This window comes from Lolium perenne, chromosome 4, assembly GCF_019359855.2.
Source record: "Lolium perenne isolate Kyuss_39 chromosome 4, Kyuss_2.0, whole genome shotgun sequence".
Taxonomy (NCBI): Eukaryota; Viridiplantae; Streptophyta; class Magnoliopsida; order Poales; family Poaceae; genus Lolium; species Lolium perenne.
Window position 1 is genome coordinate 185,906,894 of NC_067247.2, and position 17,250 is coordinate 185,924,143.

Consider the following 17,250-nt stretch of genomic DNA (forward strand, 5'->3'; position numbering starts at 1 on the left):
TTGCTATCTCATAAGTTGCTTGCATTGCTTAGAATAAGTTGTTGGTGCATATAGGTGAACCATAGTATATAGACTTTGGGCTTGACAAAGTAAACGCTAGTTTTATTCCGCATTTGTTAAGCCCATCTCTTAAAAGTTTTTAACCGCCTATTCACCCCCCCTCTAGGCGACATCCGTGTCCTTTCAACTTTCCAACCAGTTGCATGTTTTTTTAGGTGCATGTTGGTCGCAACCAGTTGCATGTTTGTTCGAACTCAGAAATTTCCTAATTACATGTGGGTCGCAACTAGATTTTACCAGTTGAATGTGGGTCGCAACTGAGAGTTGCATGTGGGTCGCAACTGAGACTTTCCCAGCTGCATGATGATCACAACTGAGACTTTCCAAGTTGCATGTGGGTCGCAACTGAGATTTTTACTTACATGTAGGTCGCAACTGAGATTTTCCAATTTAAGTGTGGGTTGTAAGTTGTAACTGAGATCTTTCTTGTTGTACATGAGTTTAACGGGTATTTTTTTAGTTACATGTGGGTAGCGACTGAGATTTTTTCAGTTCCATGTGGGTTGCAACTAAGTTTTTCAGTTTCACGTGGGTCGCAACTAAGACGTTTTCAATTTCATGTAGGTTGCAACTGAGTTTTTCCAGTTTTACGTTGGTTGCAATTGATATTTTCTTTCAGTTGTGTTTGTATTGCAACTAAGTTTTTTCAAATTACATATGAGGTTGTAGCTAAGTCTTTTTTAGCATTTTTCAGACCGGAAGATGTGAGTACAAACTTTGCTTTTTCTCTTCAACTCTTTATGTAAGGTAGCTAACCTCGCACTACAAAAAAAATTGTAAATGCTTGTGCTTTGTATGTCAAGAAGTGATAGGCAGTTTGCTCTTTGCTGCAGCCCGACGTAGAAACAACAAGCAAAGACCGTTGCGGCTCATGAAACGTGATTGCAAAAATTAGCTCGGAAGCTAAGCACGTAGGGATGGCTTAACAAGCATGTGACGCCAGCGACTGAGCTCAGTTATCAATCATATATTAAATCTCAGTCGACTTAGCTCCAGACATGCCCATATTAATAACCTGTTACATGAGCCCGGTTTTGTTACAATGGGAAAATAGTGAAAACTGCAAAGGTAGCCCTAGATGTTAACAATCATGTATTCCACAAATGTGTAAAATTTCAACTCGAACACCTTGTATTTCAGGCTATTTAAAAAGATAAATTTAACAACTTTTGAAGATTTTAATATTTGCACTATTCATTACTTCACAGTGACGGAGCTATTATTTTATGAGTGGGGGCTCTCTCCAATATATACGGGGAATTGCATTTGGCCTTTACAACAACAGGTGCCTGCTGTTGTAGAGGCTAAATGCAATTCCTATCTTTATGATATTAAAATATATGCTCTTGTAAAAAAAATAGTATAAATCCAACAAGCCAGGCCACCCAAATCAAGGGTGACCAGCTAGCTAGCCTGTTCCGATGGTCATCCCCGTGATCTGAGGTGTGAGCTCTATCTGGTGACACGACAGACGTGCCCTCGTTTGCTTTTGCATCCAGCCATGCATACTTGCAAATCTCTCTCTCTTTCTCCCGCGCGTCTCTCTCTAGCAAACTATTCCTCTGGCTACAACCAAGCAAAACCCCAAAAAATACTCTTGCTAGTTCTGACCATCACTTGTGCGCTTCTGAGCCACAGAACAATCAGCCACCGCTACAAATAAGACTGGGCCTCGTGAATAGCAACGACAAAACTCCCACGCGCGCGCGCACCTAGATCTCATCTCTTGTTCTCTCTCTCGCATTTCCTCTTGTGCTCCGATGGCGCCGACTGCCCAGGTACTGACCTCAGCCTCCTGTCAAATGCCAGCCATCGCGGTTACTTGCCAGATGTGCGTGCCTCATTTTCTTGGTTCCTCAGGTTTTGACGGCACCGGGGCAAGACCGCCGCGGCGATGGCGGTGGCGGGGAAGTGCGCAAGCCGGCGGTGAGGTGCCACCCAGCGCTGTCCTCGGAGGGGAAGGCGTCCATCAGGGGCGTCGTGGGCCAGCTGCTCGCGGCCACCGGCAAGGACAAGGACCTCGTCTCGCTCGGCGTTGGCGACGCCTCCGTGCATGCCTGCTTCCGCCGGGGCGGGGAGTTCGCCGCTGACGCCGTTGCCGGCGCCGCCAGGTCGGGGGAGTTCGACTGCTACGCGCCATCACACGGTTGTCCCGCCGCGCGCCGGTGAGTAGGCATGCCATGCATGGTTGATCATCTATTGCCAGCTGTTTCGACAAGTAGTTCAACATATACTTCCCAAACAGCTAAACAGCCTGACTCTGATGCATTCTAAGTTTCTTTCCGTTTTGTTACATCGATTTTTTTTTTTTTTTGAGATGTTGTTACATCGAATTGATACCGTTAGAAATTGCAAAGCACTTTCATATCATCTTGATTTCTCATGACAAAATAACGCTGTCCCTGAAATTTGGGGAGGAGAAAGTTGTCTTTCATCTTTAGAGACGATGCATGGTAATGGCTTCAGTACTGTTTCCATTTTGCAACACTTACCTTCGCATTGCTGTTTTCCATTTGCAACAACTTACCTCAAAAGATAGTACCAGATGTGGTACGACCTACGTGGCCAGCCCAGCTTCATGCCGTGGACTATCAACTATCAAGTATCTTTCTGAAAGTTCTAACTTGCTAGTCAATTGTACAGTGATTGCTAGCAACCACACATATACACTAGGTATAAAGATAGTCTGAATCTGATATACAGACCACGGGCTCCAAAAAGCTAGACAATCCCAGGCCATTCATGTCACTGGTACACCTTTTCCAAGCAATCTCTTTCAGATTTGTACTTTACCGTAATCCAGTTCGTTGTCACATGATCATGTAGCGAAGAATTTTGTGCATTCTAAAGAGATGTTTCAATTTGTACCGGTAGTTCTAAATACTAATTTTCTCTTGATAATATTTCAATAGGTTTGATGACATCTCTGGTCATTCCGTATCTGATGCAATGGACCTTTTCTTTGTAACAGCGCTGTGGCCGATCACCTCTCCGCCGGTGCGCGCCACCGCACCCGGGAGTCTGACGTGTTCATGACAGTCGGTGGCACGGGCGCAATCACGGCAATCACAACGGTGCTTGGTGGGGCTCCAGGGGCGAATATCCTGCTACCACGGCCAGGTTTCGCGCCCTATGAGTCGGCCTGTGAGCTTGTCGGTGCCGAACCTCGCTTCTACGACCTCCTGCCCCGGCGCGGTTGGGAGGCTGATCTTGCAGGCGTGCGTGCTCTGGCTGACGGTGCCACAGCAGCCATTGTCATCATCAACCCAAACAATCCGTGCGGCGCGGTCTACTCTGTGCAGCATCTTATTCAGGTGATCCTGAAGACGAAATAAAAAGTATTTTTACTAAATAAAATCTCTAAAGAACCAGGATGCTGTGAATAATCTGAAGAAATATACCTTTATGTACCCGTTATATGCATGATTGGTTGACATATCGCTGATCGCCAACTACATCCTTCATCTGCAGATCGCTGAGACTGCAAGAGATTTGGGGATTCCAGTAATAGCAGATGAGATATATGCACATATGGTCTTTGGTGGCAGCAAGTTCATTCCCATGGCCACATATGCTCACATTGCACCGATCATCACCATTGGAGGGATCTCAAAGAGATTCATGGTACCAGGATGGCGTCTTGGTTGGTTGGCCTTCTGTGATCCTAATGGTACACTCAAGCATGTAAGATACTAGATTATTTTCATGTTTCTGCATTTCTAGCTATATTCACTTTTGTATGCAGATCCATAACTTTCTTCTTCTAAAGGTTAGAACTGCGACTGAGATGCTACTGAATGTGACTTCAGGACCAGCCTCAATCATCCAGGTGAGGAACCTACTACTCACCAATGTTTAACCTACACAAGCCCCTACTACTAACCAATGTTTGACCTACACAAGCCCACTAATTCGGATGAATTATTTTAACACGCAGGCAGCAGTTCCTAAGATTCTTACTCATGAACACAATGAGTTCCATCTGAATGTGGTCGACTTGCTCGAATCTGCTGCAGATGCTCTCTACAAAAGAATTAACCAGATTGAAGCTCTCCAATGCTACTCAAAGCCTCACGGTTCAATGTTCATGATGGTTGGTTTTCATATATGTACTGTCATTAGATTATGATGAGTATCCTATGTCTGAACTGATGATCACAAAATCATGCAGGTTGAAATCAATACTTCACTTTTATCAGGCATTGCAGATGATATGGACTTTGCTCGTGAATTGATCAACGAAGAATCCGTCCTGGTTTTACCTGGTATAGTTCACTATATCTTTCAATTCCTAAGACCTTTCTGTCTACTAGCCCTTTTAGACTATATTTACAATTTCAGTATCACCCTTTCAGGTTTTGTCCTTGGGTTGAAGAACTGGGTTAGGATATTCTATGGTGCACCTATTAATCAAATACTGGAAGCCTGCGATAGGATTGAGTCATTCTGCCAGAGAAGGGCATGCCAATCAAAGCTATCAAAAAACAAGTTCTGAAACCAGCACTAGGGTTTTTGTTAGCTCTCTGGCCATTTATAAGGCTTTTAGTTTCATTTCTCAGGAGATGAATTCATGACAATACACGTGAGATTTGTATATAAAATCCTAGGAACAATTATACTAGATAGTAGAACAGAATAAAGTTTGCAACAAAATTTACAGATTAAAGGTGAAGCATTCCTTCTATTACTTCACAGCAGCAATTTGGTTATCATCTAATGGTTGATCAAATAACTAGTGAGCTACAGGCCATATTTCCAGTCGAGCTACAAGCCTACAAACTATTGAAAGAACTGAAAACCATATTGTCATATTGACAGTGGTTGGTATCAGTGTACAAAGTAAGGCATGTGTGCAATGGGGCCCAAGGAGGAACTGCTGAAGTTCATAATCCAATCCCTTCGTGTCCAAAAGCAGAGATCAAATACACTGCATCATAACAAACAAAATGAATTGATTGTATATAAGACAATGGTTTATGCGCTTTCTTCATCTGTTTAAGTTTGGATGTGTTTATTGAACCGATCGGACAGGCATGCCATGGTGTCTTTACTCCTCCTACACGATTCAGTAATTTTCTTCTGTAATTCTGGTTATCATCTCAAGTGACTAGGAACTACAGCATAGAAGATGGATAATCAGTTACTAATTCTGACAGCACACAGTGCAAAACTTGAGCAAAATGACAACCTCAATTCCACGGGCACATGCAAAGTAAAGGTAGAGACACTTCGATTCATAGTACCAACCAAGAACGGTTCATCATATAGCAAGCAGCACGTATAAACATAAGTGGCAGACTGCAGGTTATTCTTATTTAGGCATATACTCACCAGGGAGCGAACAAAACATGGGTAAAAGAGTTTTCTGTTCACCCTCTACGAGCAGCGTAGGCAAAGGACGCGGCGGCGATGACAGTCGTGGTAGGGCACAGCCATGTCCACACCTTGCCGCTCTTCCCCCTCTCCTCTGCATCAGCGACTGCTAGCTGCAGCTTCTTAACCTCTCCATTCAAGGCATAGATCTGTCCACGCTTATTCTGAACTTCGGTCTTCAGCTCCTCAACCTGGCGCGCCTTGTCGTCACTGTTGCTCTCGAGCTCCCCAAGCGTCGACCTGAGCTCATCTCCTTGGGCTCTCTCCTCGCCAAGTGCTTTCTTAACCGTGTCCAGCTCATCTTGGAGTCTAGAGGACTTGGCCCTGAGATCATCACAGAGAACACGTTGTTCAGCAAGGGAGTCACTCAGCCCATTCAGCTGGGATTTCAGCTTTGCAGCCTCGGCATCTTTCTGACGGCAAGAAGTCATGGCAGCATCCTTGTTGGCTCTAATCGACTCAACCTTCCTCTTCAGTCCATCTAATTCCTTGTGCAGCTGCGTCTTCTCAGTAGCAAATGCAGCCGCAGCCGCATCCTTTGTCGCCATCATCTTGGCCATCTCCTTCCGAAGACGATCCGCCTCAGCCATCATTGTGGTGTACTTTTTACCGACATCTGCAACCTCAAATCGGAGCTTCTCCAGATTTCTGTTTGCTTCAGCTAACTCTGTCATGCTGGTCTTCACCTCCGACTCCAGTTCCCAGTTCTTAGCCAGGGCTGCAGAGAGCTCTGCCTCCAGAGACTGGAACTTGTCCTCCATTTCTGCCTTGCTGGAACTCAGAGCCTCCAATTGCTTTGATTTGTCATCAAGCTTCTCCTGGATTTCCTGCTGATACATCTTAGCTTTCATCTTGTAATCGTCCAAGCTTGTCTCCAACTCTGCCTTCTCAGCAAGGACGCTGCGAGCAGAGGCGCTCATCTCCCCCAATTGCTTCTCGAAATCGCCTTTCCGTGCACAGAGCTCAGTACTATTACCCGCCAATTCAGAAACTACGGCCTCCATTCCCGCGACATTCTTGGACGCGGATGCCGCCTCTGCATCCTTCCTCCCGAGGAGCTCCACGAATCGAAGATTCTCCGCTTCGGCCACCTCGAGGCGCGCCGCGGCATCCTCCTTGGCATCCGCCTCGCGAGCAGCCCTGGATTTCGCGGCCTGAAGCGGTTCCTGGGCGTCGACGAGGTGACCGCGCAGCGCCGTGCAGTATTCTCCGGCGGCGACGAAGGGGAAAATAAGGCCGGCCTGGAGAACATGTTGTTCCAGGTCGGCAAGAGCGGCGGCGTCGGCGGAGCGCTCGTCGACCTGCGCGGCGAGCGCGGCCACCTGGCCCCGCGTCTCCACCGCCTCCTTGACGAGCTTGCTGTTGAGCGCCTTGAGTTTCTCCGCCTGACGGTCAGGTTGCGACGACGAGTCCGGCATCACCTCCGGCGCCTTGTCGTTCAGGCCCCTCTCCGCCTTGAGCTCGCCGACATTGTCCGCCTTTTGAACCGCCGGAGAATCCATAGGCGGCGGAATCACGTCTCCCTTGGCCTCCGCCGCAGAATCGACCGGCGTGTTGCCGTTGATGGGCGCGGGCGGCTCGACCGGAAACGGAGGCGGCGGCAGCGGTCCGTCCTCGTTGGCCGCTCCCGCAGAACCCAGCGGCAACTCGTCGTCATTGGCCGGCTCAAGCGATGGAGGCGCATCCCCGTCCCCGTTGGCCGGATCAACGGAAGTGGGCATTGGCGGCGGAATCCCATCTCCGCCGCCCGCCGCTCCAGAATCGACGATCGGGTCGCCGCCACCGGCCGCCTGAACCGAAGGAGGTTGCGGCGGGACCTCTTTTCCGTTGGGCGCCGCCGCGGAATCCGGCGGCAACTGGTCGCCTTTGGGCGCCTGAGGTGAAGTCGGCCTTGGCTGCTGGTCGCCGTTGGTCGGCGGCGGGATCCCATCTCCGCTGGCCGCCGCTTCAGACTCCACCTTTGGTTCGTCGGCCTTGGACGACGCTGCACCAGCAGTGCCGGCGGCGGCGGCGGCGGCGGCGGCGGGGGGCGCCTTCTTCTTGTTTTTCTTGCCCATTGGTTCGTGTTTCGTATTACGGTTCCTACCTTTGCCCCCCATGTCTACGTGTCTGTACCTAGGGTTAGCGACCTCGGAAGGATGGAAAGCACAGAGATTACGCCATGGGAGTGCCGCTTAATATAGTACCGAGCTTAACTGAAACTGACGCGTGGGTCTGGGCAGGTTGTGCCCCGAACCGTCAGTGGCGCGGGAGCGGGAAGTGGGGAGTGCGTGCGGGAGGCGAAGGGGACTCGACGGGAGACCGTTGGGGTTCGAAACACGCGGTGCGGTGGTGGAGCGGAACGGAACGGACGGTCCGGATGCGGCGGAGGCTTATCGCGTCCTGCGCCGCACGCACATGGAGACGAGCAGCCCGGGGAAAGGTGCGCAAAGGTCGCCGTCGATTGTTCTTTTTGTTTTTGTGTTTCTGTGGACGGCGTTACCTGTGGATCTCGATGTGCCGCCCGTCGCGCATGCGTCGCACGTCGCATAGCATGCTATCTTCTCTTCGCCTCTTCGGCCTGTGTTACACCGTGTAGCATGATGTTTTTTCTCTAACAAATCCACCGATTTATTTGTAATTATCTTTACTATTATATTGCAGTTGGTACGTCATCAAAAATGTTTGATGTTAAAGATTAGAGACATCTGAACCGTCTAATTGTACTAAATGTCTCCCGCTTTCATCCAGCCATCCGTCCGATCCACCTACTCAAAATCTCCTAAACGCGGATTACTTTCCAAAATCAACGTCAAGAATAATAAAACTATCATGCCAGATAAGGAAGTAAATAACCAGTATTAGTTGTGAGATAGCCACAATCACGCGATAGGCAGGATCAAATAATCGCCACAATCAATTAGTAGATTGATTCCTCACGGATAGCTCCTATTACCAAGGAAAAACGGGAGCACTGCAGGCTAACTCATCGGAGTGGAGGCGTCTGTGTATTCCCCTCCTCTTGGTGGCCAGCCGCCATACTCGTGGTCTCGTAGTCTCGTGGTCTCTCCGGTGGTCGCATCCGCCACGGTGAGCAGCAGAGGACAGGGGCAAGCGAGCCAAGACCAGCGTACACGAGGCCTGGTATCCTCCGGATCGCGTGTTCCAGTCCTCACTCGTCCTTTCTAGCCTCTCTGCCTTCTTCCCTCTGAAATCCCCCTCCATCATCTCCAGGGAGCTCGTATTGGTTGGGTTGCATTGCACCGGCGTTGCTTTTTTCTGCTCGCGTTGGGTTGTGGGCCTGGGAGAGGTGGTTTGATTGGTGTTCGGATTACCAACTGATTAATCTCGAGTAGGTCTCCCATTCTATAAGAAACGGAACGAATTAAAGCACGTCGCTGCTTGGATCGGATGAATACTTTTCACATCGTTTTTATGTGTAGGTCGCCGACGCTGGGGTTTAGTCGGACAACATTTGTGGGCCAAACATGATCTTTCATTTGCTCATAGTTTGTGACTGTGCCAGGTCACGCTACAAGTTGGATCATCCAGTTTGCTTAACGAAATTGGGAGCAGCTCCTGCTAAAAATTATTCTGGTTGCAATAGTTGTTTGGCTTACTTTCCTTCATTCCTTTCTGGGCCACTGCTAAATTGCTAATGCTTGCAAGTTGACCATAATGAGCTTGTCTGATGAATCAAACATTTTTTCTTGTGATTGCAGAGAGAGGATAAGATGATATTTACCCCTAATGATCCACGCCCTCTAATGAAGCTCAATGTCGATTTTCGGACCATCAAAGGTACTTACCCTTCTGTCCTATGTAGTGTTGGTTTCAGGAACACACTGGAGTGTGTTACAAAATCAAAGAACTGTCATTGTCCCGATGACTTATGTGTCATGAAACTATTAACTGTGTACATAGCTGAGTATCTACTGGATGTAGTTTGTGCTTTACTGTGGAGCTTTTTGAAATTATGTACCAGAAGAGTACATAGTAACTGAATAAATACATCCAAGGTTACATATTAAGCTGTATTAGAGTAGGTCATGCATGGTGGTTGAGGAAACAACTTAAATTGATTTCATGGACATTGCAAATATGCTTGATGGTAATTATGTAGTTTATTCTTCCATGCGCTTCAGGTGACAAGTTCAACAAAGTAGATGGCAGCAAACCAACACAACAATTATTGAATCTTTTAAAAGATCCTGACAAGGTACGATCAATTAACTTGAAGCGTCATGTTGTGTTCTGGTTTATAGGCATATGCTCTACATTTGTTTCTTTCACCAAGGAGATTGTGATGTGCATGCTTTTTTTCTCAGGGCGGTGGCTACATATTTGAGTTTGATAATGTTGGTAACGGTGATTCATGTCCTGACTTTGTAGGTAATGCTCATTCAGTGTAATCCATTTGCTACAATCTTTTGCGTCAGACTTGGTTTTAGTACGCTGTTATGCAAAAAAATATGTATCACATATTTATATTATGAACCCTTTCAATATTATGAACCCTTTCAAAAATATGCAGTGGTTAATTCGATATGTGTATTGAATATTTTATCACGTTCAATAATTGTCATGTACCCTTTATATGGTCTTTGGCCCTGTACTTGCTCTTATTCAGGCAATTCTTCCCTTTGCTCTAATTCAGTCCACCAATTGGTCTCACACTTTCTGCCTTTTCTACTGATTTGAAGACAACCATGAAGAAATCTCATGTGGACAGATTGAAAGCTTATATTACTTCTGCTTATACTACTCTACTATTGGTAGTCATGTGTGTATGCTACCTTTATCACTGTTTGGGAGTACTCTATTTTTAAGCAGCTCCATCTCAGAGGTTACCTTCTCATCTATATGCCCAAGAAAATTCTCAAAACATATGATAAAATGGAATCATGGATGACAGTTAGAATAATTAGTTTTTTCCTACCTATATGATAGGTAAATTAAATATTTTGATATTATCTAAAGAACTTCAATATAAATTTACATCACTTCAAGGAAATTCAAATTATTGTATTTTACTTGATTAATATGTAATTCATAGCTTATCATGAGCACTTCAGTTTTAATGAATGTTATGATGGATAACTATTTTCATGAATAGAAATCTGAGGAGACATGTAGACAAAAGGGGAATTGACTTATTTCTTCAATGGTCTTAAATGGAACTAGGCATGCTTTGGACAATTAATTATGGGGAATACATGCAATGCTATTCTGGAATTTCTGAGGGATATTTCTTGCCTTTTAAGATGGTTATTCTAGAAGTTTGGATGCAACACCAAGTAGCTGCAAGTAGCAATGAGTCTATGGTGGTGCATTGGGAATTTGGGATTTTATCAACTGGACACAGATTTGGGTTACAGAAATTCAAAGATAATTTGATTGGAGTGTTGGTAATTTGATTGATCCTGCTTGTTACCTGATCCCATCATGAAACTGGGTTTCGTGTTTTAGCTAATGGAGAGTGCGATATATCTATTGGGGCATTTTAATGTATTTCTTTATCTGCGTATGTGACAGGGCTATATCCTACATAGGGGATTATTGATATGGTTTCGTCTCTAAAGGTATTCTCAACAGATGATATTTTGCTTGAAAATATGACTTGCTTCTGATGGTTATACGGTTATGCCATACTGGCAGGTATAAGGACTATTGTTATTGAGTTTTTAGTGGACGGTGTAATATTCTTTTTATGGTATGCACACATCAAAGAAATGAGATAACTATGTTTAAATATTTGAAGCTTACATGACAATTGTGGATGCAGATGTCAAAGAGTGCGATGCCAGTTTTTGTAGCCCGACGTTGGCTTATTTCCACATTTTAATTATTCAGTTAATTACTATGTATACTGCAATAGCTAGCTTGACCGACCAGACAATTCTTATTTAATGATGGTTTTCTGTACGAGTCAAATCTAAAAGCCATCGATTTTCCTTAATCTTTGATCTGGTAAATTCGTTTATATATTATGTGTATGCAGCTGGTGCCATCATCAAATCATATATAACTTCTGATGTTGCTTTGGATTGTTAACTACACATTTTATTAAGTAGAATCAAGAATTGTGCATCGCGTTAAAGGGATTATATTATGATTGTACTATCGCTCCATGTGTTGAAACTCTTCGGCTACTTGTGCTAAAGCATTGGATGAGTGGAGACAAATAATTAAGTGATAGATAGTTGCTCGAGAGCTATTGCGAAGATGTTCATTGGGCTAGGTCACAACTAGAAATATGGGGTCGGCTAGGCCCAGAAGAATGGACCTTGCGCTGCTTGAAGCCGATACTGACGATATATCACAAGTTAAGCAACAAACACATGCATTAATTTTTACTTTCTCTCTTACTCTATAATTTTAGAGATACAACTAGAAAAAACACCTGGGCATGACAAGTTAACAGGCTTAACAAACATGTAATTAACTTGGCTAATAAAATGAGACGAGATGAACAAAATGATGATAAAGGAGCCGTGGCAACGCACGGGCACTCAACTAGTCAGTACTAGTATAACAGTTTTAATAAAAGATACAAATTACGGTTTGGACCATGTACGGAAGACTATAAACACTGGAGCGAGCGAGCTGAAGGCGTGCCGTCGTCCTTGCCTCTAACTCAACAGAGCCGGGCAAAATTTATCGTATATAGGATAAACGAACCAGAGTAGCAACCGTTGGAATTTTAGCCCATATTGGATCAACACAATAAATATTCCAGAAATTTTTAATAAATCCTAGAGGCCCACATGGCCCATTCATGCATGGCAGGGGTGGAACAAAAGTTTAGTCCCACATTGCTAGTTGAAGAAGAGTTGGAGCAGCTTATAAGGGGAGCTCTTCATACCTTTTGTAAGAGAGAAATAATAGGAGGAAATAGGAGCTGACCACACGCGTGCTCCTCCTCCGACGACGCTCGCCGTGCCGCGGTTTGCGGGAATGCCTCGAGCCGAGAGCCTCTCTCTCTTTCTTTTTGCCAGCTTCGGCGATAAGGTTTTTGGGGAGCGTTCTACCGCGACTGCTGGCTTCAACATCGACACGGAGGCCGACGACTTGTTCCCCGACATCACCAACCTCTTCAGCGACATGGCTCTCAACAGCGATAACGGCAACGCTAGTTCCTCTTCTGGACCGTATGTGTTCTCCTTTACTCTATGGTGATTTGCATGACTAGTTTAATCTCAAACTTTTTAGTCATGTTTTATCCAATGTTTTATTTGATTAAATCATGGGAAAAATTGCTAATATATTCAACAGCAACCATCGCCAAAGATGAGAAACATAGATCGAAGGTGCCAGTCTGCAAACCACGCCTACTAACACGAATGCCAGCCGGATCTCAGGAGATTCGCCGAGAAGACAACTCCACACGAGTGCTAGCCGCAAGAGATAGGGCAGGGAGGGAGAACTTTATTTTTACTTTAGGACGTAGCCATTAACTCACCTTGCTAAACAAGACAAGACGTTGCAAATATTTCAATAAAAAGGACGAGGGATATTTCCTTGATTTTTTTTACTGTTCAATACGAAACAATATTCTCGATAGAAGACGACATGTTGCTTTTCGCTATCCACTCCTATTTGTTTGTTCAATCCTAATCACATGGATGCCCATATTTGTTATCTTATCTTAGAAAATACATTTGACAAATTAAGATACAGACGGAAATAAGGATTGTTTTTGGTTTCTTCATGGAAACGTTGTCCTAACTAAAGGTAATCTTGCAAGAAAAACATCGGCATGACATGTTGTTTTTGTAATCAAAGGTAAAAAAATTTAAGATTTATTTTATGATTGTCCCATTGCTAAAGTTATTTGGGGTGTCATTCTGATGAGTAGACATTCATGGATTATAATGATTCTGCATGTTTGAGTTGGAAAGAAATATTGAGCCTCGTTCAAAAATATCACAAGGTGAATTCGTTCCTAGTTGGACATGATACTTTGATTGCTAAGAACTTTATACTGCCTAGATTATTTTGTTTGTGTATCATTAGAATTGAAGTAATAAAGAGTATGGCACATGTACAAGAAGGTATCCGCAAAGATTGGGAATCATTGACAATCATCAAGATGGCAAGCACGAGGGAGGCGTGGGAGGAAGTACTGCCATCATGGAGGAAGAAAAGCATGTTACAAACAAGAAAATACCTCCTACAATTCGGATTCAAATCGAAATCAAAATCAGTTCTGATTCGGTTCAGACAGATAGAAGTTCTGAATTTAAAACGGACATGGTTTCTTTATACCAACTCCGAATCAGACAAATAAGTACTTGTTGGAAAGATAATTCCATGTAATTTCCAATGGGTAGGCCCTGATATACCGGTTCGTCATGTACATGTCCTGCTGATGGAAACAACTCGACGGTCGTTTCTGTCAGTTTCCAAACATAGGTTTTTCAAGTTACAAAAGTTAGAGATACGATAGATTTCGACCCCAACCCTATGTTGGACGTCCAATAGCCTTTATATATCCTTGTAAGTTGTGGATTTTAGGTTTTAGAATAGTTTAAACAAAACCCTAGTTTCCAGACAGATTGCTTTGCAATTCTCTGAAATATATATACACCCTCCAATTTGTTTCGATCTGGAGTTCTATGCTACTAAAGTTTGTGTTATTAGTTGTTCCATTGGGAATTAGACGCTTACAGTTTACTGCTTCATGGTCGGCGGTTATGTGCGCAAGTATGTGGAGTTGCGAATATCTTGCAGGATTGAGAGCTGTTGCATTGGCTGTACGGATCAATCGAGAGAGATCGACAACATCATACAAGTTATCTTCCACCATATTCATCGACATCACCATTGAGTTCATCATCTACTGACGAGGGATCACCTCGCCAATACCTACGTATTGTAGACTTGGGTTTCGGGAAGAGCGACGATGGAGATTCCGGGAGCGAGATTCGGCACACGATATACCCAGCTTCGGGTCCCCTCGGTGGAGGATCCCTACGTGCTGCTAGCAATCTACTATATGATCATAAGTATGTTTACAAGGTGCCGCCGTAGGCGGAGCTATGTTGTCTATCTGTTGGCCTCCCTCCATCGGGTGCCCTGGCTGACTTTATATATGCAACCAGCCTAGGGTTTTACAAGAGTCCTAGTCGACTACTTCTTCGGGTTGCCTTGTTAGGCCTTCTCCATATTGGGCCGAGCCAAGCCAGGTATACTAATAATGGGTACCCGAAGGGTATGCCCATGTCAGTAGCCCCCGAGTGTCTAGGGAAGTCGAAGACTTGCGTAGAGACTTGTTGCGCGTGGTTGACGTATGTCTTTTCCGTTCAACACGCGTCCGTTGGGAACCCCAAGAGGAAGGTGTGATGCGTACAGCAGTAAGTTTTCCCTCAGTAAGAAACCAAGGTTTATCGAACCAGTAGGAGCCAAGAAGCACGTTGAAGGTTGATGGCGGCGAGATGTAGTGTGGCGCAACACCAGGGATTCCGGCGCCAACGTGGAACCTGCACAACACAACCAAAGTACTTTGCCCCAACGAAACAGCGAGGTTGTCAATCTCACCGGCTTGCTGTAACAAAGGATTAGATGTATAGTGTGGATGATGATTGTTTGCAGAAAACAGTAGAACAAGTATTGCAGTAGATTGTATTCGATGTAAAAGAATGGACCGGAGTCCACAGTTCACTAGTGGTGTCTCTCCCATAAGATAAATAGCATGTTGGGTGAACAAATTACAGTTGGGCAATTGACAAATAGAGAGGGCATGACAATGCACATACATGATATGATGAGTATAGTGAGATTTAATTGGGCATTACGACAAAGTACATAGACCGCTATCCAGCATGCATCTATGCCTAAAAAGTCTACCTTCAGGTTATCATCCGAACCCCTTCCAGTATTAAGTTGCAAACAACAGACAATTGCATTAAGTATGGTGCGTAATGTAATCAATAACTACATCCTCGGACATAGCATCAATGTTTTATCCCTAGTGGCAACAGCACATCCACAACCTTAGAACTTTCTGTCACTGTCCCAAATTTAATGGAGGCATGAACCCACTATCGAGCATAAATAATCCCTCTTGGAGTTAAGAGTAAAAACTTGGCCAGAGCCTCTACTAATAACGGAGAGCATGCAAGATCATAAACAACACATAGATAATAGATTGATAATCAACATAACATAGTATTCTCTATCCATCGGATCCCAACAAACACAACATATAGCATTACAGATAGATGATCTTGATCATGTTAGGCAGCTCACAAGACCCGACAATGAAGCATAATGAGGAGAAGACAACCATCTAGCTACTGCTATGGACCCATAGTCCAGGGGTGAACTACTCACTCATCACTCCGGAGGCGACCATGGCGGTGAAGAGTCCTCCGGGAGATGATTCCCCTCTCCGGCAGGGTGCCGGAGGCGATCTCCTGAATCCCCCGAGATGGGATAGGCGGCGGCGGCGTCTCTGAAAGGTTTTCCGTATCTTGGCTCTCGGTACTGGGGGTTTCGCGACGAAGACTATATGTAGGCGGAAGGGCAGGTCAGGAGGCGTCACAGGGGCCCCACACGCTAGGGCCGCGCGGGCCCCCCTGGGCCACGCCGCCCTATTGTGGCGGCGCCCCGTGGCCCCACTTCGTCTCTCCTTCGGTCTTCTGGAAGCTTCGTGGCAAAATAGGCCCCTGGGCGTTGATTTCGTCCAATTTCGAGAATATTTCCTTACTAGGATTTCTGAAACCAAAAACAGCAGAAAATAGCAACTGGCTCTTCGACATCTCGTTAATAGGTTAGTGCCGGAAAATGCATAAATATGACATAAAGTATGCATAAAACATGTAGATATCATCAATAATGTGGCATGGAACATAAGAAATTATCGATACGTCAGAGACGTATCAGCATCCCCAAGCTTAGTTTCTGCTCGTCCCGAGCAGGTAAACGATAACAAAGATAATTTCTGGAGTGACATGCCATCATAACTTTGATCATACTATTGTAAGCATATGTAATGAATGCATCGATCAAAACAATGGTAAATGACATGAGTAAACAAATGAATCATATAGCAAAGACTTTTCATGAATAGTACTTCAAGACAAGCATCAATAAGTCTTGCATAAGAGTTAACTCATAAAGCAATAATTCAAAATAGAGGTATTGAAGCAACACAAAGGAAGATTAAGTTTCAGCGGTTGCTTTCAACTTGTAACATGTATATCTCATGGATAATTGTCAATGTAAAGTAATATAACAAGTGCAATATGCAAGTATGTAAGAATCAATGCACAGTTCACACAAGTGTTTGCTTCTTGAGGTGGAGAGAAATAGGTGAACTTACTCAACATAAAAGTAAAAGAATGGCCCTTCGCAGAGGGAAGCATCGATTGCTATATTTGTGCTAGAGCTTTGATTTTGAAAACAAGAAACAATTTTGTCAACGATAGTAATAAAGCATATGTGTTATGTAAATTATATCCTACAAGTTGCAAGCCTCATGCATAGTATACTAATAGTGCCCGCACCTTGTCCTAATTAGCTCGGATTACCGGGATTATCATCGCAATACATATGTTTTAACCAAGTGTCACAAAGGGGTACCTCTATGCCGCCTGTACAAAGGTCTAAGGAGAAAGCTCGCATCAGATTTCTCGCTATTGATTATTCTCAACTTAGACATCCATACCGGGCCAACATAGACAACAGATAATGGACTCCTCTTTAATGCATAAGCATTCAACAACAATTAATTTTCTCATATGAGATTGAGGGTATTTGTCCAAAACTGAAACTTCCACCATGGATCATGGCTTTAGTTAGCGGCCCAATGTTCTTCTCTAACAGTATGCATGC

General features: G+C 44.6%; 4 protein-coding genes across 11 annotated transcripts in view; 2 read left to right on the plus strand and 2 right to left on the minus strand.

Moving 5' to 3' along the window:
• Positions 1-1,685: 1,685 nt before the first annotated feature.
• On the plus strand, positions 1,686-4,726 carry LOC127295420 (nicotianamine aminotransferase 1). The gene is made up of 8 exons (XM_051325367.2): positions 1,686-1,838; positions 1,921-2,225; positions 3,032-3,374; positions 3,532-3,744; positions 3,830-3,889; positions 3,998-4,153; positions 4,232-4,325; positions 4,416-4,726. Exons 1-8 carry the CDS (start codon positions 1,821-1,823, stop codon positions 4,553-4,555), a joined length of 1,329 nt encoding a protein of 442 aa, XP_051181327.1. The 5' UTR covers positions 1,686-1,820; the 3' UTR covers positions 4,556-4,726.
• Positions 4,714-7,609, minus strand: LOC127295419 (uncharacterized). 3 transcript variants are annotated; one of them, XR_007847819.2, is made up of 3 exons: positions 5,392-7,609; positions 5,098-5,174; positions 4,714-4,987 (listed from the first exon to the last, which is right to left on the minus strand). XR_007847819.2 is itself a non-coding variant. In XM_071818964.1 (2 exons), exon 1 carries the CDS (start codon positions 7,530-7,532, stop codon positions 5,430-5,432), a length of 2,103 nt encoding a protein of 700 aa, XP_071675065.1. In that variant the 5' UTR covers positions 7,533-7,609; the 3' UTR covers positions 4,714-4,987; positions 5,392-5,429. The 3 variants fall into 3 exon arrangements, 2 of the variants coding, with proteins under 2 accessions (XP_071675065.1, XP_051181326.1); XM_071818964.1 differs by lacking the exon at positions 5,098-5,174; XM_051325366.2 differs by lacking the exon at positions 4,714-4,987 and having other exon boundaries at positions 4,996-5,174.
• Positions 7,610-7,707: 98 nt separating this feature from the next.
• Positions 7,708-11,620, plus strand: LOC127295421 (uncharacterized). 6 transcript variants are annotated; one of them, XM_051325368.2, is made up of 6 exons: positions 7,708-9,009; positions 9,135-9,213; positions 9,558-9,631; positions 9,741-9,804; positions 10,116-10,258; positions 10,597-11,611. In XM_051325368.2, the coding sequence occupies exons 2-6, from the start codon at positions 9,147-9,149 to the stop codon at positions 10,687-10,689; spliced, it is 441 nt and encodes a 146-aa protein (XP_051181328.1). In that variant the 5' UTR covers positions 7,708-9,009; positions 9,135-9,146; the 3' UTR covers positions 10,690-11,611. The 6 variants fall into 6 exon arrangements, 4 of the variants coding, with proteins under 4 accessions (XP_051181328.1, XP_071675066.1, XP_051181329.1 ...); XM_071818965.1 differs by having other exon boundaries at positions 7,708-8,764; positions 8,856-9,213; XM_051325369.2 differs by having other exon boundaries at positions 7,708-8,556.
• Positions 11,621-11,649: 29 nt separating this feature from the next.
• LOC127347624 (uncharacterized) overlaps positions 11,650-17,250 on the minus strand; it is a 56,302-nt gene continuing 50,701 nt past the window's right edge. The window contains exon 5 of the mRNA XM_071829278.1: positions 11,650-11,720. Within this exon, the coding sequence (XP_071685379.1) occupies positions 11,650-11,720 (71 nt within the window). The remainder of the gene's footprint in view (positions 11,721-17,250) is intronic.

Coding starts and splice junctions, on each gene's coding strand:
- LOC127295420 (XM_051325367.2), top strand. Junction 3,375..3,531: donor CTGTGCAGCATCTTATTCAG/GTGATCCTGAAG, acceptor CTTCATCTGCAG/ATCGCTGAGACTGCAAGAGA. Junction 3,890..3,997: donor GACCAGCCTCAATCATCCAG/GTGAGGAACCTA, acceptor TTTAACACGCAG/GCAGCAGTTCCTAAGATTCT.
- LOC127295419 (XM_071818964.1), bottom strand. CDS start 7,532: ATGGGGGGCAAAGGTAGGAACCGTAATACGAAACACGAACCAATGGGC.
- LOC127295421 (XM_051325368.2), top strand. CDS start 9,147: ATGATATTTACCCCTAATGATCCACGCCCTCTAATGAAGCTCAATGTC. Junction 9,632..9,740: donor TTTTAAAAGATCCTGACAAG/GTACGATCAATT, acceptor TTTTTTTCTCAG/GGCGGTGGCTACATATTTGA. Junction 10,259..10,596: donor TAAGCAGCTCCATCTCAGAG/GTTACCTTCTCA, acceptor AAATGGAACTAG/GCATGCTTTGGACAATTAAT.